Source organism: Aethalodelphis obliquidens, unplaced genomic scaffold (assembly GCF_003676395.1).
Source record: "Aethalodelphis obliquidens isolate GAN/ISIS:26980383/991018 unplaced genomic scaffold, ASM367639v1 scaffold46, whole genome shotgun sequence".
Classification (NCBI taxonomy): domain Eukaryota; kingdom Metazoa; phylum Chordata; class Mammalia; order Artiodactyla; family Delphinidae; genus Aethalodelphis; species Aethalodelphis obliquidens.
Window position 1 is genome coordinate 3700804 of NW_020837990.1, and position 26238 is coordinate 3727041.

At 44.6% G+C, this 26238-nt stretch overlaps 1 protein-coding gene across 1 annotated transcript in view; it reads right to left on the reverse strand.

The window, feature by feature from the left end:
• Nucleotides 1–11567: 11567 nt before the first annotated feature.
• GRIK4 (glutamate ionotropic receptor kainate type subunit 4) overlaps nucleotides 11568–26238 on the reverse strand; it is a 350201-nt gene continuing 335530 nt past the window's right edge. Inside the window, exons 18-19 of the mRNA XM_027081840.1 lie at nucleotides 17377–17495; nucleotides 11568–14081 (exon numbers count right to left, since the gene is read on the reverse strand). Coding sequence (XP_026937641.1) covers nucleotides 13722–14081; nucleotides 17377–17495 — 479 coding nt within the window. The 3' untranslated portion in view covers nucleotides 11568–13721. The remainder of the gene's footprint in view (nucleotides 14082–17376; nucleotides 17496–26238) is intronic.

Here is a 26238-nt window from a genome sequence, read left to right on the forward strand (position 1 = left end):
CAATTTTTCTTTCCAGATTACACTCTGACCAACAGTGCAGGTATGAGACTTCTTTTAAGCCAAAATCCTCACCAGACCTTGGTATTATCAGACTTATTTATTTATTTAGTCTCCTTGATAGGTATGAAATAGTATTTTATTATTGTTTTGAAGATCTTCAGGTGTTTGAAAAATAGCTGACTTGGTAGCTCTGTGAAAACGTAGCCTTGTTCTAAATGTAGTGGACGATACATGAGAATCCATTCAGTGTGTTCAATGACTGTGGTCAAGGAGACCAGTTGCGGCCAGTGCTTTGAGCAGCTGTATTTAAAATAAAAATGTCACTGGCATTCATATTTTTTTTTTTTTTTTCGGTACGCGGGCCTCTCACTGTTGTGGCCTCTCCCATTGCGGAGCACAGGCTCCGGACGCGCAGGCTCCGCGGCCATGGCTCACGGGCCCAGCCGCTCCGCGGCATGTGGGATCTTCCCAGACCAGGGCATGAACCCGTGTCCCCTGCATCGGCAGGCGGACTCTCAACCACTGCGCCACCAGGGAAGCCCTATATTTTGACAACTTGTTAAAATATGTCTTCTCCTTTTCCTATGCTACTTACCTTTTCACCTTTTTCCGTTCAGATTGGGTTATGAATTTGGTGCTAACAATGAATAAGTCAAGATTGGTGCTCATCTGCATGGGGCAAGCAGTTGCTTAGATATTTGAAGGCTTACTTTAGACTGTGGCCTGAACTTCCTTAGACATACTTTAAGATGTTCCAGATGGCTGAGGTGGGGCAGAGTGGGGTGGGAGGGGGTGGGGTGGGGGATTCGGCCTCTGCCACCCAGACGCAGGCTGGAAGCTGAGTAGGGAGGTGACTGCAAAGGCACCTGTGAGGATGCTTATTTCATCCTTTTAGCCTTGTTGTAGCTCTGCTACAGGGGATTAAGAAAGAGTCCTATGTCCACTTGAGTCCTTTTGTGAAAGAGCAAAAGTGGCCCCAGAGACAAAGGTAGCAGCAAGAGTGATTTGTGATAAGATTCCAAGGTGAAGGTGAATCTTGAGGGGATAGAGATCTGGTCCAGACTCTTCCGTTCTCGCAAAGAGATTCTACCTGCATTTCAATCTTGGAAGGTTTTATTAAGGGAAACTGTGGGGTTTTTTACATTTAGAATTTCCCACAAAGGCTGCTGGGGCAGGTGACTCCTGGCTGACCCAGTTGTGAAACAAACCTCCTAGTTCTTAATTTCCATGATGTTGCAGAGAGAGCATGATCTTTGAAGCAGGCAAGCTCAAGTTCACATCCACGCTAGGAGAGGTTTGTGAACTTGGCAAATTACTTCAACTCCCTGAGTCTCCAACTCTTCAGTCCTAAAATCAGAGGGAAAAAGACTACCTGAGAGGGTTGCTGCGAGGATTAAATGCAATTTATGTAAAAGCACCTAGTATCCTACCTGGGACACAATCGAAACGAGAGAAACATTAATTTCCTTCCTTCCCTGCCCCACCCCTTCCTCACCCCTCTGTCTCTGGGACCAGCTTTCCCACAGACCCAGTGCCCCCCGGAAACCCCAGGATCCTTGGAGGTGGGAACCTCTATCACCTTCATAAAAGTTGACCTCTCCCAGACCTTGCCTCTGCTATTGTGTAACTGACTTATAATGATTAGCTCAGTGTTATACCTGCTGAACCCAAAGAAACCACTCTATTGACAATGTCAGGCATCAGAGCAGGTTTATGGGGGACATGCAGTCTTTGGGAACAGTTGGAATCTCGCAGTAATTAACACTAATGTCCAGGTCATGCCACTTACCTTCAGGGCAAGCCTTGGTGTCCAATTTTGAAGTGAATGGATTTTTCTCCCAAAGTCCCCAGGGAACAATCATTGTCCTTGCTGCCCTTAAAGTAACTGCCTCTCCTCAATAGATAGGATTACGATTATCCGTGACACTCTTTGGTATTAAATTAAAATGCTTTCAATAGTCGGTGGCTGGCTTAGGTGGCTGCCTATGGAACCTTTCATCTCTCTCATCACCTTTCAAGGTTGCCCCTGCAATGGCAGTCTCCAGGAAGAAAGCAGACTCTGATAGGGAATTCGAATGGAGTCTCAGCGCCGTGATTACCCATGGGACACTCAGCTGGCTGGAAACACCCTTCCCTTTGGTACAACAGCTCCTTACATCTCAGTGGAGAAACCGAAGATCAAACAAGTGTGATCTCTGACCCCCACGCTGGCCACCTAGCAGGGTTCTGTCTTCAGGGCAAGGGGGATCTGAAATAATTCATGTTGTTCTCATCGCAGTGTTTTGCCTCCGCAGGAGGCTGTCAGCTGCTTGGGGTCATCAATCTGACACACCTTTTTAGTTCTACAGGGAGACTAAAATACCACTTAAATCTTATTCCAACATTTCTCAAATCAGGTGGGTATTACCCAGCATGAAGACATCATCCAGAAACTCAATTTTAAAGGGTTAGTTCTTTGGGAAAAATAAGAAAGAACATTTCCTCCCGTCTACTCTGAGATTTGCTTTTTTCCAACAGTGTGGTCATTGTGCCTTTCTTAATCTTTGGAGATTAGGCTTCAATTTTTCGCCTAGACTCCAATTTGCTCATAAATCTCTTCATTTTGCTTAACTTAAATGTTTTGGCCAACTTCATGGTTTAATAATGAGAGGTAAAATTGGAGCCTTAATGACTACTAAGGAGGGAATTTTCATTTTGTCTGGAATTAAAGAGCTGTGGAAGGGGCAGCCACCCTGTCAGACCAGCTGTCCCAACCTTAGCTGAAGCATGCCAAATTACACATTTGATATTACACAGTTCTTTATACCCAGGTACGATGACGTGAAAATCCTTCAAATCCAGCCCTACTTACACCCACCTGATTGCTATGCCCCTATTGATTAGCTGCGAACTGTTCATTGAATTCAGGCCACCTGAGAAGCTGCCAGGTCCCCAGAGTGTCCCCCTCACGTGCTGCGCATTGAAGCCAGGCAAGTTACCCAGCTCCAATACGCCTCAGCACAAGTTGTATAATGGGGGCCCTGAGACCACAATTATCAGATAACCAGGCAGGAGAGAGTACTGTTTCAGCACTTCCACTTGAGCAGACTTTAACTTAAAAGAAAGAAAGAACTCTAAAAAGTTTTAAAACACTTTCCTCGTAAGTTTACCACTCGAGAAAGGTATCCACCCCATGGCCATGTAGCCTAGAATTCCCTCCTTATTCCAGAGCGAGAGAAAACACTAGCTGGGTAATTCCCCTTGTGCAGAGAGAGGGGCTCTGGTTTCTTTCGCTTGTATAGAATATACTGGGTCCTCTGAGACCGTCGGTGGAGAGGCCACTTGGCACTGAGGAGAATAAAGGGAACCGGCTGGAGATAGACCAGCCCATTTCTACTGGGGGCCTCTTGGATGGTTAGAAAAGAATAAGCTCAGATTCTTCCACCATAGTTACGGCCCTTCAGGTATGTCCCAGGCCATCTTTCGTCACCACCTATCACGAAGTGTCCTGCAATGACTCAATGTGCATCTAACCATATATTGGCTTACGTTAGAATGCTTTGTGCAATTAGATTTCTAATACAGACTGTAAATTCCTCAAGGTTGAAGAACCTTGCTTTATATTTCTTGTTCATTCATTTATTGATTGATAAAGGAGTCAGCAATTAATCTACTCATTATTCTAGCACCTACCACGCTGAGAGCACGCTGCAAGGCTTACTTCTTAGGTACTCCAGGGACTCCAGAAAAGTGTGGTACCTAATTCCTGCCTTCTACTAGTTCAGAATCTTGTTGGACAAGCGCAGTGTATATGGAGATGAAGTTAGGTAATAACGCAATGGCGTACAGTAAGATAACAATGATTCAAAAACACAGTAAAATGACTAGAAGACAAATTTAATAAGGCGTGTCTTTAGGTATTGACATTTGGGGTGGTTTATTCTTCTGCTTTCTGGATTTTCCAAATTTTCTATAACGTACGTGTATTACTTTATTAATCGTAAAACACCAAACCTTAAGGTATGAAGTAAGTAGCAAAACAATAACAGAAGTGTTGCCAAATCATATTAAGATTCAGGGTCAAATGAGTGGCTCAGAAAGTGAGTTCCTTCTGTTTTAAGTGACTTGTTTCTGTATCCGTCAGTATCTAGACAGAAATGTGCACTAAATAGATGTTGAAAGTACTTTTTTGACTATATAATAATAAATTCTTGCTGAATATAAATTTTGTTGATTATATAATGCCTTACTATGTCTTTTGTAATCATACCTTTCATTATTAAATAAATCTCTCCTATTATTTTGTAACTATGGGTTTCCTATCTCTTCAACAAGATAATAATGTTTTGTGTTCTATATTATCCCCTGCCCCCGGATTACAGTTATGTACATTTGTCTCCTCTTTTAAATGGCACTTTGAAGTCAGACTCCCTGCTGATAATCATAGGATCTCAAGGTTGAAATGAAAAGGACTTTGCTAAAAATAGTAAGATTCTAGAGCAGGGCGCTGTGTTCAAATCCTAGTTCCACCACTGACTTCTAAATTGCTGCTGGCCAAGAAAAATAAATGGTTTCCTTTTCTGTAACAGGAGGAAAATAATATCTTCCTGTTGTGAATATAAAAATAGCATATACAAAACACAGAGCGTATTATCTGGTCATTATTAAGTACTCAATAGGAGACAGATATTACTATTATTATCATCTTACTCTTCTATAAGGGATCATAGCACATCATCTAATCTGACTTACCACAAAATATAAGAATCCTCCCTGATATCCTTAATTTATTAAGGTATTTCTGATACCATCAACTTGCATGCTCACAGTGTTTTGTTTAAAAGTTCTTCTTTCATTGATCTATATCCTGTATCTCAGCAATATGCACGATTAGTTCTAGGGGCTACATAGGATAAAAAGTCCACGGCCTTTTCCACATGACATTATCCATCCTCATATCCTTCAGTGGCACCCACAAATCTCCTTCCCTCCCCACCAGTACAAACATAGCACTTAATAAAGTTTTATTGGTTTGAATGGTTAGAATTAACTCTTTGCTCACAATGGCTTGGGTATCATTGTAATGGTAGGGAATGAACTAAAATGGAGTAAACAGCTACTGGAGGATCCTTCCAGATTTATAAGTCTAGATGGTAAGCTTCTAGGTCTACAGGGCTTTATGTATATTTTTCCTCATTTACCTTGTTATCTCTGATCACTGAACAGGACTCTCTCTCTCTGGAATCAAAAACAGAGCAGCTGGATGTTTACATCAACTAAATGACCATTCTGGTTCATTGAGGTGTGCTGTATTAGAACCATCAACCATCATTGCTGTTAATAATAAGAAACATCATCGGAGAACCTAATAAAAACTCTTCTTCTAGTAAAATTCCATCTCTAAAGTAATATATTTTAGCATCTCTGGTGATTTCTCAGCATTTGTGGAAGCAGGTTGTTTCAAAAAGTAATGCAAAACATTAGGAGTGAACAAAGTTATAGAAATAAAGTGACTTGTTTGCTTCAACAATAAAAAAGCAAGAATCCTAGCTAATAAAAGTCAAGCACATGCAGAACCCTGCCTGTGTTCTATTCTTTCTGGAGGAAAACCCCCCAGATGGATTGGGATGCAATGGAAGATACTCTGGTAAAGGAGACAGACAAGACTGGGTTTGAATATTTGCCTTTCATTATGAGGTTTTGTCTTTTACTAGCTGTGGAAATTTGGACACGTTATTTAACTTCCAGAAGCCTTCTCTGCTGAAAATAGTAATATTTAATTCAGAGGGCTATCACGAGGATTAAATAAACAAACGTTTGTAGTGTGTTCAGTATGTAGCCGATATTGGAGAAAAGCTGGTTCTTTCCCTCTGCTCCTTTCCTCCTTCTTTGATCTAAATGCTAACACTTAGGAAAATAGCAGCATTTTTCTCAACTCGTCAAAACTGGCCAGACTTCCCAGAATGGTAATCAGTCTACATGCTAGAGCTATAATTTGTTAACTTTTCAACCATTACTATGTTTTCACATTTTAAAAGCAAACCACCAAGGGGAATTTCTTTCGGTTTTCCTGGTGAGTAAGGAAGAAACTGATTTTGATTATTTTGGTAAAAATGATCATATTTTTTCCGAGCAAGTACCACCTTAAAGGACTTATACTGAAATGGATAGCCCATGAACCAAGTTTGGGTAATTTTAGTTTGGACCAGAAATCACTTTTTGAGGATAATGAGCAGAGAAGAGAGGAGGCTGATTGATTTTTTTCCAAAGCTGGCATGGGAGTCAGGAGGCTGAATTCTTATAACCTTTATGACCTGTATAGAAGGCATGTAGACAGCTGGAAGAAAACGTTCCCTTGTACCTACCAATTGGAAACAACTCTCCACCAGCTTATGAATATTATCAACCTGCCGTCCCCACCAAGTTGGTGCCCAGCAAAATCAACGAAGTAATATTTTTGCCTGGCATAAAGTATTAAGTTGTTCTATGCATGGTTGCTTTAAATCGGAGATGTATTAGCATATTTCTGCCACTCAGTTTCAAACATGCAACATTTTAATATACATTTGCTCTCAGTTGAATTTGCCTCATTCATTCGTGGGAACCAAATATGTGCAAAGAACCCTGTACGCTGTGAACAAATAAAAGATGGAAAGGGCATTTTCTCTGCACTTACAGGGCCTTACAGGGGTAGGTGAGAGTAAACACATATGATTCAATGTAGGAAGTGATAAGGGACAGAGAGAAAGGTTGGGAATGTTCAGGACAGGAGAGGTCATTACTGCCGTGGGATGGGGATCATGAAGCCATCATGGGGAGATGACATTTGAGCTGGACCTTAAATATGCACAGGCAGCCATTTGCAGCAACATGGATGGACCTAGAGATTGTCATACTAAGCAAACTAGTCAGAAAGAGAAAGACAAACACCATATGATATCACTTCTATGTGAAATCTAAAATACGATACAAATCAATATATCTATGAAAAAAAAGACTCAGACATAGAGAGCACACTTGTGGTTGCCAAGGGGTAGGGGAGATGTGGGAGGGAAGGACTGGGAGTTTGGGATTAGCAGAGGCAAACTATTATACATAGGATGGATAAACAACTATACGGAACACGGAACTATATTCAATATCCTGTGACAAACCTTAATGGAAAAGGATATGAAACAGAATATATGTATATATATATAACTGAGTCACTTTGCTGTACAGAAGAAATTAACACAATATTGTAAATCAACTATTCTTCAATAAAATTTTAAAAAATATATATAGAAGGATAGACTTTGTCAATGGAGAGTTGAATGGGAAGAGATTTCCAGGAGCTGGGAACTGCCAAAGCATAGGCAGAGGAGAAGAAAAGCATGGGATACACAGGATAAATGCAGAATAGGAAGCGGTATGGTTAGACTGCAGGGTAGGATGGAAGGTGGGTGGGAGAAGTGTCAGGAGAAGGTTGAAAGATCAGCGAGGGCTGACTCAGGGAGGGTCTTACATCCTCTGGAAATCATGGCAGGCTCAGCAAATCTGCTGTTTTATTTGCAACAAAAAATAGGGTAGCTGAATCAAAACGTAGTTTCTGAATTCTGTACCTCACTGGCCAACCTAACCACTTTCATTTTAACAATTTCATTACCTGACCTTTCTGAAAATTATTTTCTGCCTACAATGGGCAAGGCTATTGATAAGCGTTGAGTACAGAGGAATGTCAACCTGCATTGCTCTTGTTCTCACTGACTGTGTTCTGCTACACCATCGGCAGAACATTTTACTTGGTCACTTATTCATGCTAGAGGAACTCTGTTTTGCAGCTGATGGGGGTGAAGGGGGAGAGGTTTTAAGAAGTCATCTCAGGCATCTTATCATTCAACTGGGAATGGTTGTAAGTAAAACACCTTTTAATTCATGCATCTACATATAGGTTGGCTTAGAAATAAATTACATCCAAGACCGCTCAGTGAGAACCAATCCACTAAAAGCCAGAAGACTAAACCCAGCAATGTTATCTAGAAGCACGGACACAGGCTGAAGTGATCATGGAAAGTGTCTTCTCTCTTTTGAAATGGACATAAGGAGCCCTGATGGGAATCTGCAGGTCTGTGCTAAGCTCACACACACACACATGCCAGCTTAGCTTATATAAAGGGGAGCAAAAGCAGCGCAGAGAAATAAATTTAAGTCTCTCTGTACAGCAGTAGTTTTTCATTGGATCCTCTTTAAGCTAGTTTTTAAGTCCCGTTACCACATTTGAGTGTGTGGGTATATACTGTCTCCGGGAATGCTGTCCTGTACTGCTTACCTCTCCTTTGACCATCACACGTCACCAGGTTTTGCTGATTTAGTGTGCTTTTCTATGTCCACTTGGTGCTCCAGGATTACAGATGATGTAGAAATAGAAGTTACATTTTGTTACTTTTAATGGAAAAGATACTAAGAATCTAACCAGAACAATCCAAGTAGAATAATTTTCCAGGCGGACTCCATGTGCTTCAGATAACTGGATGGTTTAATGGACCAAAAAGCAAAATCATTCTGAATGTTCCTGTACATCAGAAATTTGGGGATTTGGTTCTGCATTAATTTTTCATGTTGGTTCCACACCTTCAGTTCTGTATTCACCATCCTTACCCCCAGTTTAAAAAGTATTTGATCTTTTTCTTTTTTAAAGAGCCCATAATCCACTTCAGATCATTTCATTGATTATTTCTCAGTTAGTCTTTCTGTATTCTGTAGAGCTAGGCTGTTCATCTCTACAGCTAATCCCACTAATACAACTTAAAGAAGCCCAGGAATGAGATAGCGGTGAAAATCTCTAACCGGTATTGGCAGCAAACAGGAAGAAGCATAACAGGTGAGCTGGAATCCTGCAAAAAGGGACGCCGTGGGTGAAACAAAACAACAGCAACAACAAGCTGTCTCTTACCAGAAGGGCACTGATTTCATCTGCATGAATTAACCATATTTCATTCCCAGGGAGATGAAGGGAAAGCTTATTTTTCTAGATGTCAAAATAATTTTTTTAACAAACCCAAGACACAAACAGTCCTGCTTCTTCCCCTACTGGGAATCTTTAGCCTCTCTGAATGTCTATATGGTTTGTATTCCAAATCACACACTCCAGCACTTGGATATTTTGTGCTTTACTTTCATTGTTTCTTACACGTAAGTTTTGTCTTCCCAGACAGAGGACAGAGAGTTTCTTCCACTTCTTCATTATATCCCACAGAATCTAATGTGGGGCTGTGTACTAAAGAAGTACCTCTCAAGGTCACTCACCAATGTATGAAAAAGTCCCCACAGGGTGAGAGGTCCCTGGGTCCCTGTTCCCCTCTGACTTCTCTGCCATAGTCAAGAGGGAACATTGGATCGCGCACAAGGGTTACTGAGGAGTGGGCAGGATTCTTTAGCTAATTTTCCAGCGGGAGGATCATTGTACTTATGGGTCTGACCTCCATCCTCTATAATATAGACTCTGCATATTCTAACCTTTGTAAACAGGGTCAATTCCCCAGACACAACACTGTCACAACGCACTGGTTCTCTGACATGCTTTGTTCAGTCCGACTAGTGAAATATTTAGATGCACGCTCTTACTTAATGTACGGGGAGATTGATACTCAATTTCTTTACGCCCCTTTTTGGCCCTCAAATTTTCTGCCTTTTCTGATCAGAGAGGTTGTTTTTCACTTTATTCCCTTTGTATACTTTTTTCTTTCTTGATCTCACTGCTATTTCTACCATTTGATTAATGGCAATATTCATATTTTTTTCATTCATTCTTCAGATTCGGAAATTGGTATGAAATTAACAAAATTTGAATGATAACGTTCTGTTAATAGTGACAGAACTTCTCTTGCCCAGTTGCCCTTAAATGATAATGGGGTTGTTGACCTCTTCAGTTCTAAAACTTGGCGACCTCTTTCTTTGCACCCACACCAGTTGTGAAAGATGATAGATAGGTAGGTAGGTAGGTAGATAGATAGATGATAGATAGATAGCGTGAGTCTATATTTTTTCTGTGAGAAGAGTTTTCTGAAGTCACATCGTCACCAATCTTTGAGTCACACTGTAGGTTTCCCAGGTTGTCAGCCACGGAGGACACTCCGTTGGGCTAATGGCGAGGGATCTGCCTGTGGGGGGCAGGGAGCCACCTTTCACAGAAAGGCACTGGAATAACTCAGGGCAACTAAAAGCTTACTTTTCTCTTTGAGAGGCCCCATAGGAAGCACTAGCTTTAAGTGAAATCTTTATGAAAGGATTCCTTCTCTGAATTTTCCCAACAGGTCTCTTTGTTATTACCCCAAGAGAGCTGCCTACCAGTCAGGGAATCAAATCTCCCTTATCGTGTCCAGACTGCTTTACTGCTGCACACCCCCTTGGCGGGAGGGCTGCAAATGGTTCTCTCAAGCTCCACTCAAGCCACCAACCTGCCGTGTCTGAAATGCCCTTTCTGGCCTCGTGTATGTGACTCCTACACCATAGGGAAGTCCCCCTTGGATTCCAAAAGAAAATTAAACTCCTTGGAATTCCAAACTAATAAACTTTCACAGAGTGGCCCCAGGTGGATTGGTTATCATGATATTTTGGTCTCACCTAACCAATAAGAGGGCCGGTTGGCAAGTTCCCAGGATGAATATTCTCATATAAGCTTTGGATTAGAGGAAGCCAAAAGATTTTCGGCCATCTACATGCTCAACTTACACCCCACCTGGGTTCTGAGGTAGAGATCTGGTGACGATTGGGGCCCTGCAAGGCAATTAAAAGAAATAAAGCGAAGTATTATATTTTAATTGATGTAATCTTCAAGCTCCCAGTGGAATCTGGGGTGATATCTGACTAGAGTTACCCTAGGTATCAATAGATGACTATTCTGTGAAAGTGCATTTAGGAAGACAAAACCCTATGAATCCTGAACTTCATTAACATGTGTATCCGTTTGGGGAGGGGCGGGGGATTGGCTCTGCCTCCAGGACTACAAATTGAAAGAAGCCACCTAGATTTTTCTGGGGTCTGAACAAAGAGCGGAAGAGGATAGGGAATGGAGAGGGAGCGAGAAAAGGGCAGGTGGAGGGGAAGACAAAATGTGGATTTCTACTTTTATTTGCTTTCAGAGTACCTGGATTTTAGACACATCAAGCCATTCTTTCCAAACCCAGACAGCTTTCATCCATCACTAACATTTCAGGGTTTGTTTCTGTTTTATTGTAAATATTGCAGTCGAAGAAAGATAAACAGATAAGAAAAAACGGCTTTATACAGTATACAGAATCAGATAGAAAATACAGAATGGAAAAGAAAGCCGACAGCCGACAGATAAAAAGTGGAGACAAACCAAGGAAGAGACCTAGCTGGTTGCAGATTCACGCACCAGCTTCAGTGAGGTGCAGCAATGGTCCCAGCAGCTAATAGAAAATGCCTAGCGCTGTCAGTCTTATCTTTATTCCGTGAAAGAAACAGACTTTATAAATGATTCATGTGGACATTTATTTCACCAATCCATTTTATAAAAGTTTGCTATTGATCAAGATATCCTGCTCATAAAAACGAGTTTTTTTGTGTGTGTGTGTTTTTTTTTTTTTAAAAAACAACCCTTCCTGCCCCACGTGCGATCTGACAGTAGGGACCACATTGTCAGAAGCACGGAATGGAGCTGTGGGTCGGGGCAGCATGGCACCATTGCAGTCTGCCGTCCATCTGCCTTCAGGTGCCCTTCCCACCAAATCCACGTTTCTCCAGGAGGCTCTAAGCAAGGTTTAAAAAAAGACTCATGTCCTGCAGAGCTTGCCGACATTTGATGGTTTAAGAGGGAAAAGTAAAAAGATTCAAATTCATAAGAGAGAAGAGGTCAGCCTAGGACAAAACTGGCATCCTTTATAGGAACCATCGGGGTACCCCCAGGATGGCAGTTCTAACTAATAATCCTGGCACAAAGAAGATGTCGACCTAATGTCGACGGCAAAAACATGGAATTAAGCTCGTTGTCTTGCAAAGGTGTCTTTATTTTAGTACGTTCAGAACAGAAACAACGTGAGGACAATTTGATTCAAGGTGGTGACAGCGGGGGAGATGGCCCTAGTGGCTGTTTAGTTCTCTCTCCTCTGAATTTTCTAAGTTGACAAACAGAAATTGCATAGAATTTGTTTTCAATCAGAAAATGAAAACTCTCTGTGTGAAACTCCCAACTGGCGAAGCCAACCAAAGGTCAAACAGCTGCTGAGAAGCTTCACCCCTCCCTCTGAGTGCTCCGGACACTGCAAACATCTCACAAGTAGAGAAGTACTTAGCAGGCATCTGACAGCCTGGAAAGCATCAGTAACTCCGATTGTGTAGATGAAAGAGAAGTGAGATGCTTCATGTAAAGTCATACAAGGGGGGCTACTGCCCATGCTTAGGTGAGGACTCAAGAGTCCCTAGTTCCCAGGCCTGTGTATTGACTACAAGACCCTACCTCTCTCCCAGGAACCTGGCAAATTCTTGATTACTTAAGATCTTCCCATATAATAAACACACACACACACACACACACACACACGCACACGCACACGCGCACACACACACACACATTTGCACCGAGGTCTCACATCTAGTAGCAAGAAATCACCCAATCCATGATAGCCTTGGGGGGTCTGGCTTCATAGGCAGCTACCGAGTTTGATTAAAAAGAGGTGCAGTTGACAAAGTATGCACCAGACCAGCAGGACAGCCCCATCCTTCCCCACCTGAAGACAGCACGTTCCTGCTGAAGCCAAGGCCACTGTTGGGGAAATTTGTATTTACCCTCTCTGCTCCTTAAACAAGGGCCTGGGATACTTTGTGCCTTCTACTCTCCTCCGCTATCTCTCTTCTTCAGAGATCACATTCACCAAAGACCAAATCAAACCCAATCATAGGGAAAGTCGAAAAGAGAGAGAAAGAAAGGACAAATTAACCTCTGAAATCCCAGGCATTTCAAGGTCTCTCAGTAAACTATGAGTTAATTGGGTTTTGGCATTTAAAAAATTACTGGACCTTTCTTTGATATTCTCCACCTAATTCACCACCTCCTGCATGCCCTGTGGCCCCAGTCACCACACAGAAAGGAGAGTTCAGCGTCTGTAGTCTGATGCACTGGCCGCTTCATATTCTAAAATTTAGGAAAATGGTAACAGGGATTATTGTGACTTCAATTCCCTAACCCAGCCTCCCCCTCCAAGAAAACGAAACAAAGGAATAGAATTGAGACAACAAAGAAGAAAAGGAGGGAAGGAGAGAAACAGAGAAAACAAAAGAACATTAACAAAAATATACAAATCCAGAAAAGAAAAACTTCCCTGTTGAGTTTAATTTTTTTTTTTTTCCTGTAAGAACTAGACCCAGGGTACAATGGCCCCTTCCTAGGGGGAAATTCCTCTGATGATGCCACCAATCCATCAGACGGTCTGGGCAGGGACCCCTCCCACCCCGACTCTTTAGTTTTGTTGGGAGGGAAAGGCCCACTGCGGGAAGAGGGGGCTTGTGGCCAGGTGGGAGAGCGTCCCCTGCCACTCGGGCTCAACGTCTCCGCTCCCCGGACCAGGGCGCCGTCTCCGGCTGGGGCGTCAGGCTCTTTGATCGTTTTGTAAAGTTACTGGATCCAAAATCTGGAGAGAAGGGTGGACGATGTACAAGTCCGGGGGCCCCGCCGGCAGTATGGCGGGCTCAGCGCATCCCGCCTCCGCAGCGGGCCGGGGAGCCGAGCATCCTCGGCAGCGGGGCTACTCGGGCTCGCTGCTGTTGGTGGTCTTCTCCCACTCCAGGCTCTCCTCGCTGCGCGCCGGCGACGGCCGCGCCCGCAGGCCCTGGAAGCGGCGGCACTCGGGGCACACGCGTATGTGCGTGCAGCCGCGGGCCACCAGGGCGGCCTCCTGGGCCAGTCTCTGCGCCAGCTGGTCAGGCTCCCCGGCCCCGCACAGCTTGCCGTTGCTGAGGGTCACGGTGCCCCGGGGCCGGCGCTGCTCCTCGGGGATGGGGGGCTGCGGCGGCGGTAGCCCGGCGCGCCGCCGGCGCGGGTGGACACTGTCCTGACACAGGATGATGCTGCGCAGCTCGCTCACCATCTCCTGGCAGACGGACACCTGGAGGACACGAGGAGGTCACAGCCCGACCTCTCAGGACCAGCCCCCGAGGGTCCCCTGCGGGCTCATTCGGGCGCGCGATTAGGGTGCAGTGTTTCACAATTATATCATCTTAAATGTTTGAAGGTCTTTCAATCCACCTCCTCACTTCCACCCGCTATTTAATATTCAAACATCCTCCATACCATCCCGCCAGCTGGTCGTCTCGTCTTTGAACGGCTTCAAAGACACTGATCTCACCCTGTTGGGAAGGTGCCGCTACCATTTTTGCGGATTACCCTTAAAGGCTGCTTCCTTCTACTGACTTAATTCCTCTCCCTGAACTTTTCATCCATCCATCCCAGTTAAATTTGGACCTTGAAGCCGACTAAATAAATAATCCCTTTACCGCATGTCAGTCTTTCAAGCCTGTGAAAAAACAACCATGTCTCCATGAACATTCTGTTCTCAGGCCAAAGAGTCTCATTTCTTTTAATCAGCTGGTTATGGCTGGAAAGGCTGCGTTCTAACAATAACTATAATAACAAAAACAAGGCAATCTACTCCTGCAGCTCTGCCATCTCCTGATAAGAAACTCTTGGGTCCAGCTGTGTTTCAAAATATTTTGAATTTTGACAAGGTAATACAATGCACATAAAATATGTATCACTTCCAGTGGGCTCTGGGGAAGACCCTGTATTCAAACACATTAATATTTCTGTAGCAAAATGAATATACGTTCACACCAGGTGAGTTAAAGACCATAAACATTAGCCTCATACAAGTCCAAGTCAAGGTTTGTCACCAAAAGCATTGGCATCAAACTTACAAAAAGCTTGGAACTTTTTGAGCTTTTGAGGTTTCAGAATTGTGGATGAAGAATCTTGAACCTGTACCTCGACTACTACTGTTATACCCATTTCACAGATGTGGAAATAGAGGCTCAGAGAAGTTAGATACCTTGCCAGAAATCACTCGACTAACAAACAGCTGACCCAGAATTTGAACCTAAACCTACATACTGCAGAGCACATGCATGCTCTGCTTTCTTCTCTACTCTGTGCTGGAAAGGACACTTTCTCCCATTACGATGGGAGAGGCAGCTTTCTGTTCTTTCACGTTACTTCTTCCAGTCTTCCCGTTCTATCAACAGGATAGTTGTTCTACCATAGTCAAATAGTTAACTTAGCCTTTATTCTTCTTTCTAGATGTTGGGAGAGCTTGAACTCCTCACTGAATTTTTCAAGGTACATCCAGACCACTGGCGAGCTCTTGGGAGAATAACCCAGTGTGCACAGATCCTCTACCTGAAGCAGCTACAGAGAAGTAGAATCCCCTAATGGAACACGGCCTGAGTTAGGACTTGAGACCTGGATTCTAGACCCAAGGTTGTTAGTGAATAGCAGAAACTGTAGTCAAGTCACTTAACTTCTCTGTGCTTCTAATAATAATTACAACAAAAACACCTCCACCTGCCTGATCTATTATATGTGACAAGAACATAAAGACATATATTGATATTTATTGACTGTCAACTAAGTATCAAACACTGTGCTTTGCAGTGAAAATACAGACACAAAGGACTCAGTCCTTACTTTCAGGCAGTGCAATGTCTCGTAGCCAGGCTGATACGAAAATAATTGACACACAGTTTGTAAGTGCTCTATGTGCTGGTTACAGGGGTGGTGGAAAGGAGGAGGAATGAGCAACTTTCTGGTCCAGGGAAGAAGGCAGGAGAACTGTGGAAGGTTTCACAGGGACAGGAACACCTGAACGAGGTCTTAGGAAGAGGTAAGAGCACAGCCATTTAAGGGGTGGACAGAAGGAGAAAGCCAGTAACGCTGGAGAGGGAAGGAGGAGGGAAACCAAGAGAGCTTGGAGCAGGCAAGGCAAGGGAGGAGAGAGTTCTGGAAAGAGCGGTCCACTTCATCAAGGGCCACACTGAGGTCCAATAAGGCCCAGTGGGTTCTCTTTTGGTTTTGTTCATTGGGAGGGGTCAGACCTCTCAGCCATGACCTTTCGGGGAAGGGGTGGGGAGAAGCCAGCTGCTGTGGAGTGAGGCCCGAATGGGAGGCGAGCACATGGAGAGAGAGGCAGTCGGATCACCTGGGCTTGCAAGAGGAGAGGGGTAGGGCAAGAGCTACAGCATCATGGCTATTATTTGAAGATATGGATAAACATGAGCATAGTTTTGGACGTGGGGGAGAGAGCAGGCAAAAAAAATAAATAAAGGGGAGAAAAAGGATAATCCTAGAGGAGCTGAGGAAAGGTGGCAACAAGGCAGAGATGGAGGGATGACCAGAACACCTGCAGAAGCCCTGGGGGTGGCTCCAGTTGTGGGTAAATTTTCAGGTGGGTGTTTTAATTTGGGGCTGGTCACTCCTGAGTTCCAGGTGAGGCAGGAGGCAAAATTAGTCATGGAGGAGCAAAGGGATGTGAGGAGTGTGGGTGATGGCTTGGAAGTCCTACTGGGAAGTGGGAAAGAGGCTGAGCACAGAAAAGGAAAAGACTGGTCAGCAGTGTTGAATGGAGCCCTACATGAGGCTGGACCGCCTAGGTTTATAGGGGTGCTGTACTCTTCTGTACTGTTATCTGCTGTTAGGAGCTGTCAATTAGGGAAGGAGATTTTAGGACGATCAGGAGTTGGGAGATTGAGACAGAGGCCAATATATTTCAAAAACCAAACAATGCAAATAGCGTGTAATGATTTGTGCCCTGGAATGGAGATAGAATGGGGTAAAGTCGTCTTCCTTCTCTCAGACTCTTCTATCTGTGTGAAGTTTATATTAACCCAGTTTCTAAGCCACAGGTTTGGGAACTAAACTTATTCAAAATCCCTGAGAAGGAAGATGTCATTAGGAGCTCTCGTGAATTGGGATATCTCTAAACAGCTTTACCTGCAAGGCAAAAACATACTTAAGATGGAAGAACCAAAGCCATCGTTTCCATTAGTAACCTGGTACTTTCGCCTGTTTGCCCTTATAACACTACATCTTAAATCATAGTTGTATAAGTCTTCGTTGTTCATAAAACATTTTTCACAGATTTATTTGCTGGGCTGTTTCAAAGAAGAATCTGAAGCCCAGAGAGGTTATGTGCCCTTTCTGTGGCTGCATAATTAGTAAGTGACGAAGCCTGAACCCTGAGCTCCTGTCCTCGGAACTGGGATTCTTTCCGCTGTGCTGCTGTTCCGTGGGTGCCCCACCCTCCTGTGGGATTTCACAAGTTCTGTCTGAAATGACCTTTGTCCCTGTGTGAGCCTGTGAACTTGGCCCTGCTTGCCAATACTATAGGTCATACCCCTTAGAAGGTTTACCTCGGTCGCGTCTGAGTGTCGGAGAGTCCATAAAAACTCCAACATAGCCATAAAAATGGCCACGATTAAGCCACAAATAAGAACCACAAAGATTCCACCAATATTCTCCATTCCCAGTCCTGTAAGAAAGTGAGAACGAACAAAAAATAGTGTAAAAGAGCTGGGAGACATAATCATTCTACCAAAAATGCTGAATGACCAGAACCTGAGTCTTGTAGACATTTTACACACATGTTCCTTGAGATATAATTATTCTTCGGAACCAAAAATGCAGCATAGCTGGAGTAGCAGAGGGAAAAGGGCTCTAGATGCAAGTGGAGGAGATTGGTGAGAAGCTTTCTGGGGTGGGAGGGTCAGTCAGTTTTAGAAAAGGGCTAAGGGAAATTTTGATGTAGCATATAGAGACATGATAGCAAAATGCCAGTAAATCCTAGCACTTTCATAAAAATGTCATCAGTCTTCCTAGTATTGTGTCTGCTTCATATAAAGCAACTGTCGTAACCAAACTATGGATAGAAAAAATTACATTGACTTAATGGTGTCAACGTGTTACTAACAGACTTACTTGGAAAGTAAAACGTTTTATCCCAGGTGGTTCCCGAACCTGGCTGCCATCAGAACCACCTGGGAAGCTCATTAAAGGTATGGATTCCTAACCCTCACCCCAGACATATTGAATCTCTATCTCTGGAGATGCGGCCCAGGAATCTGTATTTTAAAAGGCATTTCACAAGGGATTCTTTTCCAGCCAGGCCTAAAATTTGTTTGCAAATTGGTATTTTGGGAAGCACTGTGTATGGCTAAGTTCCTTGAAGGTAGGCAGTTTCTGGTTGTAACCTCATTGCCAAGCATGATACCCGGCATATCATATATACTCAATAGATATTTCTGGAATTATATGGTTGTGTCCAACACTGAGTTAGCTATGTAATTGGATGCTTTTTTTGGTACTAGAGAAACCCAAACGTTAGGGGAGTGTCAGAAACACATGAAACCCTGATTCAAGAGGAGCCAAACTCATAAATCAAAAAGCATCTTTTATCCTGAAAAATGCCAAGAGGGAAGCTTATGTCCTGTGCTGTTGGAATGCCTGCACACTTGAGTGTTTGTTCAACCAGCAGTGCCTTCATGGGACACAGAGCTATGTCGGTGTCAGGGAAAGCCAGCTTCATACAACACTGAGATGAGCCATGGATCAGAAGCAGAAATCTGACACTGCTTCCTACACTTTGGAAAGCTGGAAAAATGGCCCTACCTAGCCATTTTACGATTCCTTGGGTTTTCTCTCACAAAGGCTCAAAGGGCTGTCTGTTGGTTTTTTGTTTTGTTTGGTTTTGAAAATAACACAGCTCGGCACAGTGCCTGCCTACACCAATAATCTGCTACAATGGCTCCAAGGGCTTACATCATGAATGTACCCAGTGGATGGTATACTCTGGTCTGCAGGTCCACACAGCCAACTCTTGGGTACCTGTGTGAGTAAACATCCTCTACTGTGAATAATCAGAAAGAGGAGATGACTTAAAAACTCAGTTCTAAGGGAAGGCACACAGCGTTTGGAGTAGATTTCTATCCTCCAAGAGGAAGGTGCTTGGGCTTCATTTGTTCACCTGCCCCCCTAACCCGGGACCATTTGGGCAGAAGGCTTTTAACCATAGGAACATCCGGGGACAAAAGGGCCACTTAAGGGGGAATGCACCACGGACATAGCTGGGGTGTCCAGCCACAGATTTAGGGGTGGTGAGAACCGGGTATTGGGACGTGCATCTGAGCATCATGGACAAACTAGTTTCTCCAGCCAGCCCTTGTAGAGAAAGGGCTCCCCAGTGAAGGGGAAGTGATGACTGTGATACCAAAGATGCCCACCTGTTCAGGTAAACAGAGCTCCAAGTGACTGGTGAGGTACCACAAGACCTTCCTGTCACCTTGGGATAGCTCTGCCTGGTGTAGAAAAAGACTAGGATCCCCTTGAAGGGCTTCAACCTCCCCTCGTGTTTCTGCAGAGCTGTTCTCCCCTCCTCGAGTCCAATTCGGCCATCTGGACTCTAGTGTTTCCCTGTCGCCCTCAGTCACCATCCCAGCCTTCCCCAACCTTTTTCCCCCTACTGACTCTTTCCCTCAGTGCACACACACACTCATGTCTTTCCCTTCTTAAAGAAAAATACAAAATCCTTCTCCCTCCAGCTCTGTCTAGTGAATACCCTTCTCTTTCCTTCCTTCCCTAGGCAAGATTTTTGAAACTGTCTATATAAGAACTATGTTAAGACAGTCCTTAAAAGGCTTACATTTGGAGACCCATCCCACATGAAAGCAAGTAGGAGAAAATGCACCCACATCTTATGTTAAATGCATTTTAAAAATTTTGCTTCTGATGTGATGGAGTGGCAAGCAACAGTTAATGTATAATTGGCTGTGATTTCTCAGCAGTCGTTCATACAAGAGAATGTTTGCAAAAGGAGAAAAATCAAACCAAAAAAAATTGTTTCTAGGGCTTCCCTGGTGGCGCAGTGGTTGAGAGTCCGCCTGCCGATGCAGGGGACACGGGTTCGTGCCCCGGTCCGGGAGGATCCCACATGCCGCGGAGCAGCTGGGCCCGCGAGCCATGGCCGCTGAGCCTGCGCGTCCGGAGCCTGTGCTCCGCAACGGGAGAGGCCACAACAGTGAGGGGCCCGTGTACCGCAAAAAAAAAAAAAAAAAAAAAAAAAAAAAAAGTTTCTAAATGTAATGAAGTTTTTATGAATATTAAATTTAAAAATTAATGAAGTCGAAACAATGTTACATTTTGGAGATAGTTAATTACACGTCTTAATTTGATTTGCAGTTTTCTTTTTGCATTTTGAAGCTAATAATTTTTTTCAGATCTCAAACATAATTTTGAACACTTGAAAATCTTTTAGGCGCTAGGTGGTCTGTCTATGGTATCTAAAGGAGAAAATGATTGCGTCTGAATTCACTTTTATTCTCCCGATATTCACTTGTCATCCCATGAAATTTTGTCTTGTACCACTAAAACCAAGCTCACTGAGGTTACCAACGAACATTTTGTTTCTAACCTATCGGAAAATTTCCAGTCCCAATCTTAAGTGACCTCTGGTAACACCTGACATTGTTAACCACACCCCCTTCTTGGCATTTGTGGTTTTTTTTTTTGTCCATGCTGCGAGGCTTGTGGGATCTCAGTTACCCCACCAGGGATTGAATCCAGGCCATGGCTGTGAAAGCGCCGAATCCTAACCACTGAACCACCAGGGAACTCCCCCTTCTTGGCTTTCTATGAAGCCATTGCTCTCTGCTCTCCACCAATCTTCTCAATCGCCTTTGCCTGCTCTGAGGCATATTCTCCCATTTCCCTGCATTTGGCCTCTTATCTCTCCTCCATGCACTGTCCTGCTGATTTTACCTCCTAAATACTTTTCAATTTCTTACCTTCTCTCTCTCTCTCTCTGCTACCACTTCCCTAGCTCAAGGCCCCACCATCTCTTGCTTGGACTTTGGCAGCATCTCCAAAGTGATTTCCCTGCTCGTAGCTGTGTCCTCCTCAACTTTACCGTCCACCTAGTTGCCTGAGTGATCTTTCTGATCAGAGATGCTTTCTGATACAACATATGCCACTCTAATACTGCATAAAATAATAATTAGTTTCATGTTATATATCTGGATTTCCCACTAGACTGTGATTCCCTTGAGAGGAAGAGCCATGTCTCGTTCAACTCTACAACCCCTGGCACATCGTAAGAGCCCAATACATGTTTGTTGAAAAAATGAGCTGACAGAAAGAGGATAAGGACATCCCAGGTGCAGAACCATGAATTCTCAAAAGCTTTGGATACATACTGTGATACGTATTCATTCCTAATTAAATGTTGTTTAAAATAATCATAAAGTGGGCCAGCCCTCGTTCAGTGCTCCCAGCCTGTGGCCTAGACTGCACTCTGTGGCTGGCGAGAGCGGGACTGAACGTGGTGTGGACGATCCACAGCATGGACTTGACCACACGCGGTCGCGGGCAGGCGTGGGGGGATGGGATAGGGTTATAAATGGACAGGTGATCTGTGCTGGGATAATCTTGATCAGATCAGGGAAAGCTTCTTTGAGGAGCTCAGGTTTGAACAGGATGCTGGTAGAAACCATGAGTCACTGAAACACCCCACAGCCTCTCTTTCCCAGCTTCTCGCGTTTCAGGGCCAGCATGTTAATCACGGGTGTTGGCTCCAGCGTGCTGACTCCTGGCTGAGTGGCCCCCTCCTCTTAGGAGCGGGGCTTGTATACCATTGGTGCCTTTAGGAACTTATTGGAAAGTGGAAGCAAGAATAGATTGCTGGCAGAGTCGGAGTTGAGAAACAGATGGAGCGGGGAGCGGGAAGCGGAGTTAGGAGGCAGCAGCAGTTCCGTTAACGCTGTCGTTAGTCATTCTCCTAGAAGTCAAATGCCTTCCCCAGCTCAGAGCCCTCACTCAGAGGAGCCTGTCATGTGGACTCCCTCCAGGCTGACCCCAAGGCCCTCCACACCTGCAGGGGAGTCATCTCATCACTCCCCCTTCCCTTCTTCAGACGGGACCTCACAGAAGCCATCCAGACAGATGGCGTTGAAACTGAGATTTTCTCCTGACACTTGAGTCTCTGAGCCTCAGCTAGGCCTTGGCCATAAGACTGTATTAACCGAAATGGAATCAAACTCTCCCCACAAACTCCTGGTTGATTGAAGACCAACTGTGGTGTGTCACTCACAGATTGCCCACAAATACAAATGATAGTTGACAAATGCAAATGAAGAACATTGTCTCTAGAACTAGAATGGCCACCTGGAAGGGAGAATCTCTGAGTAGATTTGAATCTCCACCCACCCACCCACCTGCTCTGTCTTCCGTTCTGACTGGCAAATAATCGCTTCTTGGATTCAGGTGCACGTATGGCCCAGCCCTTAAAACCCATTCATATCTCCAGATGGCACTGTGGAAATTTGTAACTGCGATGCAGGAAAGCTCATTCTGAATGGGAGCCTGGGAAGCAAAGAGGCAGAGTCACAGGAGCCACAGAGCAGGTGCAGAGGGAGGAGAGACCATTATACCACAACCCCGTCAAGGGACAGTGTATTTAGTCTTTGACTTTGGTCAACACATCTTTCTCAAGAAAGCTCCCATGAGCTGAGCACTACGCTAGGTGCTGAAGCTTGGGGCAATCTTCCACATTGAACATATTTGACAAAAACATGGATTCTTTGACCATTTTGACTTTCCAGCACTTCCTAATTCGGAGCTACATTCACCTACATCCATGCAAATACATTAAGTGGGCCCATCTCCATGGACTTATTTGTTGTAAACAGCAACTTCATGTGCCCATACGTGAGCTGACCTGTATGACCTTCCCAGAAAATATAAAGCGAATCGTCATGTTCGCCCTGCTGAGGACTGTGAAATACTAAGTTTGCCATTTCTTCTTGCATTGACCATGACATCTGTTGACTAGACCTAGCAGGTTCTGGAGACGGCGACGGCAGAAGGGTAGAGAAAGGAATGCAGAATAGAAGAGGGATGGTAGAGGCATCTGATAAATATTGCAATTTACCAAAACACAAGTTATGGGAGAGGTACTTTACAATTTATCAAAATATGAGCTCAAGCACCTCATTTAAAAAAAATTCTCTATCTCATTCAATTATTAAAAATACTATAAAGAAAGTCCACGGTTGGCATTTTACAATTAAAGAAATGGAAATTCAGAGAACTTCAAGAATTTGCCCAAAGTCTTCAGAGCTCAGAAGTGAAATCTAGATAAATCTGACTCTGCCCAGCTAATATTTATAAAAATAAAGCTGACCTTTATGAATATTTACTATGAGCCAGGTTACCAGGCTAAACATTTTAATTCAATCCTAACAGTTGCCCTGTGAAATTGGCACTACCCTTACCTCCATGTTCCTGACCAGGAAACCAAGGTACTGGAGTCAGGGAACTTGCCCGGGCTGGCGAGGGGAAGTACCAGGTCCAGATGGAAGCCAGAGCCTGAGCCCGTATCCCTACCCCCATATCACTTCTCCCCAGAACTCGGGGCCCCCATGGTCCCTCATGCTGCAAGGGGCGTGATAACAGACCTCCACCTGGCTCCCTGTGACTGAGTTCATTCCTAGGACCACGCCACCCTCACCCCCAGTGACTGGGGAAGTGAGACCTATGTACGGGCTATTAGTTCCACTTATAAAATCCCCTTCTCTCCTTGGGAACATTACAGCAAATGTCTGAATCGATGATCCATTGACTTAATCTTGGCTCACTTTCCAGACACAGTGGGGCTGTGGTCTTTGTAACTGCTGACCTCCTTTGACGCAGACACACTGGGCCATGGTTCACCTCTGTTCCCGATCGCGCTTTCTGGCACCCCCTCCCCCGGAGTTTCCCCGTCTCTTAGCAGAGTCAATCTGATTTGATTAGGAAGAGGCTTCCTCGGCAAGCATCACTTCGAGACACTATCTAAACTCCCATATTCAGGTTTCCAGTCTTGGCCCTCTCCAGAGAAACCAGAGAACCAGGATAATAGAGCTGAGCCCCCAGGGAAGAAAGAGAAAGGAAAACGTCCCGCGATTCCCCCAACCCCCCTCATCACTCGCCCCCGCTCTTGCTAAGATGTCTTACACTTTCATTCCCGCCGTGCCAGACAGCAAACTTCCTGCTCTCTAAGGATTTTGTGAGTCAATGCCACCGGCCTCTTTTCCATCCTTGAAAGGGGACCCTGATTTTCACAGCCTGGTGGTGTATTTATGTTCCTTTGAAGCCTGATTGTGAGCTTGTGTTTTTCAAGATAAAAGTATTTAATTTCCTTGGAATTCACCGACTACCTTTTTGTCTGGTAATTGTTCTGCAAAGCCTTCGGTAATCTAATCCCCTTGAATTGGGATGCTGGCCTCTGTGAGTGGCTAGCGATATTTCTTTTTATAGGAGTTGAGTGAGAAAATAAATAAAATAAGTGTTTTTGAAAAGACAAGGCAGAAGAAAATGAAACAGCTTGGAATGAAGCCTGCTTCTTTTTGTAATTCTCCAGTCTTCCACATGATCTGCCATTGCGTTTTTCAGCTGTGTATGCAGGTAGCTGGTCACTGAGTTATAGGCAGGGAAAGAAACGGGGAGATGAAGCCAAGGGGTAATGTTGAGGTTCTCACCAGAGCCAAGTAAGACCTGACAAAAAGACTCAGATGGTGGCATCATCCCAATGTTAGGATTCTTCTCTGGAATTTGGCAGTGATACTGGAGCTGTAATACTGGGTTAGAAGTGGAGTAGCAGCAGATCCTTTTCTTTGAAATTTCTCACATTTTAATAGGATAATGAAGTAGAAAAGGATTATGTGAGGCACTGCACATTGTCTGGTACATTGCAATTGATGTCACTCTCAGTTTCAGAGATCTCTTGAGAACAGGACCGCCCTCACAGTTCCCTTCACCTCCATCCCTCTCTGTCTTCTCCATCTCCTCCTCCTCCTTTAGGCACACGTGGAAGCCAACTGATCCCAACCACGAAAAGAAAGATCCCCTGGAAGCTGCTTTGGAAAGCAAATGAAAAGGACTGCCCTTTGTTCAATTTGAGACACAAGAAAAAACATGGTCCTGCAGCTCCATTCCTGGCCACCATGAAAGACTTAAAGGAAGAGATCTTTCAGGCCAGACTGGTCCCTATTCTTCTGCCACAGGACGGGGGGTGTCTCTCGAGCAGTGAGTTTTATTCCGGAAGTTCGATGGCTAATTTGTCACAGGGAGACAAAGCAGTGCCAGGCTAGTGCTTCTGGCCTGGCTTGGGGGAGGTCACGTGGACTTTCATTCAGCCAGGAAGCCTTTTAGTCTCTCTGAGTAATAGTCTGTTTGGGTCTCAGCCATGGCAGAAATGGGGCCACTGCATTAAACTGGCACTAGCTGCTGCGGCTGGGCTGGGAGCCGAAGCCCTGGTTCTTATTGTGATTTGCACAGTACCTCCCAGACAGACTCCTCTTGGACATCACCACTTATTAATACAGCTCCCCCTCTCGTTCCCAAGGACGACCGCATGAAGGCAAGTTAACATCGGCTGGTTGGTAGAACCCTAGCATTTTCCGAAGCACGTGGGACCTGGGCAGGATGTCTTCCACTGTTTATCTTCCCTCTTCATCTGCTCAGTTCCCTTCTCCGTGCCAGGGAACATTCGGTCCCCCAGTGCAGAGTGGAACGAAGCCTCCTGATCAGTCCTTTCCATCTTCGCTGGGAGCCTGCTTTCCCTGTGTCTCCTCTCCATCCATCCTGAGCTCTGCTGTCAGACCAGTCTTCCTAAAATTCTGTAGAATGGGGAAGAATATCCCAAGCCGACCACTCTGCAAAAACAACAGCTTAATTTTCCTATAAAGGTACCTAACATCTACCTCAAACTCCTGTTTCCACCTGATTGCCAAAAACGTAGCGATTTCTTTATGTTTAAATTTCAGGGGCTTCCCTCGTGGCGCAGTGGTTGAGAGTCCGCCTGCCGATGCAGGGGACGTGGGTTCGTGACCCGGTCCGGGAAGATCCCACGTGCTGCGGAGCGGCTGGGCCCATGAGCCATGGCCGCTGAGCCTGCGCATCCAGAGCCTGTGCTCCGCAACGGGAGAGGCCACAACAGTGAGAGGCCCGCGTACCGCAAAAAAAAAAAAAATCTTTAAATTTCAGATTTACATTCAGTTAAATACGGTGTTTTCTCTGTTCCCCCTTCACTCCTGGACGTATTTCAGGTCTGGGGCTGGGAAGGAGATTATGTGTCATGGGGGTGGGGTTAGATGTCCCATCCTAATGTCAGATTCCTCTTAGAATTCCAATATCCTTGTCTGGGGCCCCAGAAAATGCAGATCTGTCCCTGGGACCTCTCTGCC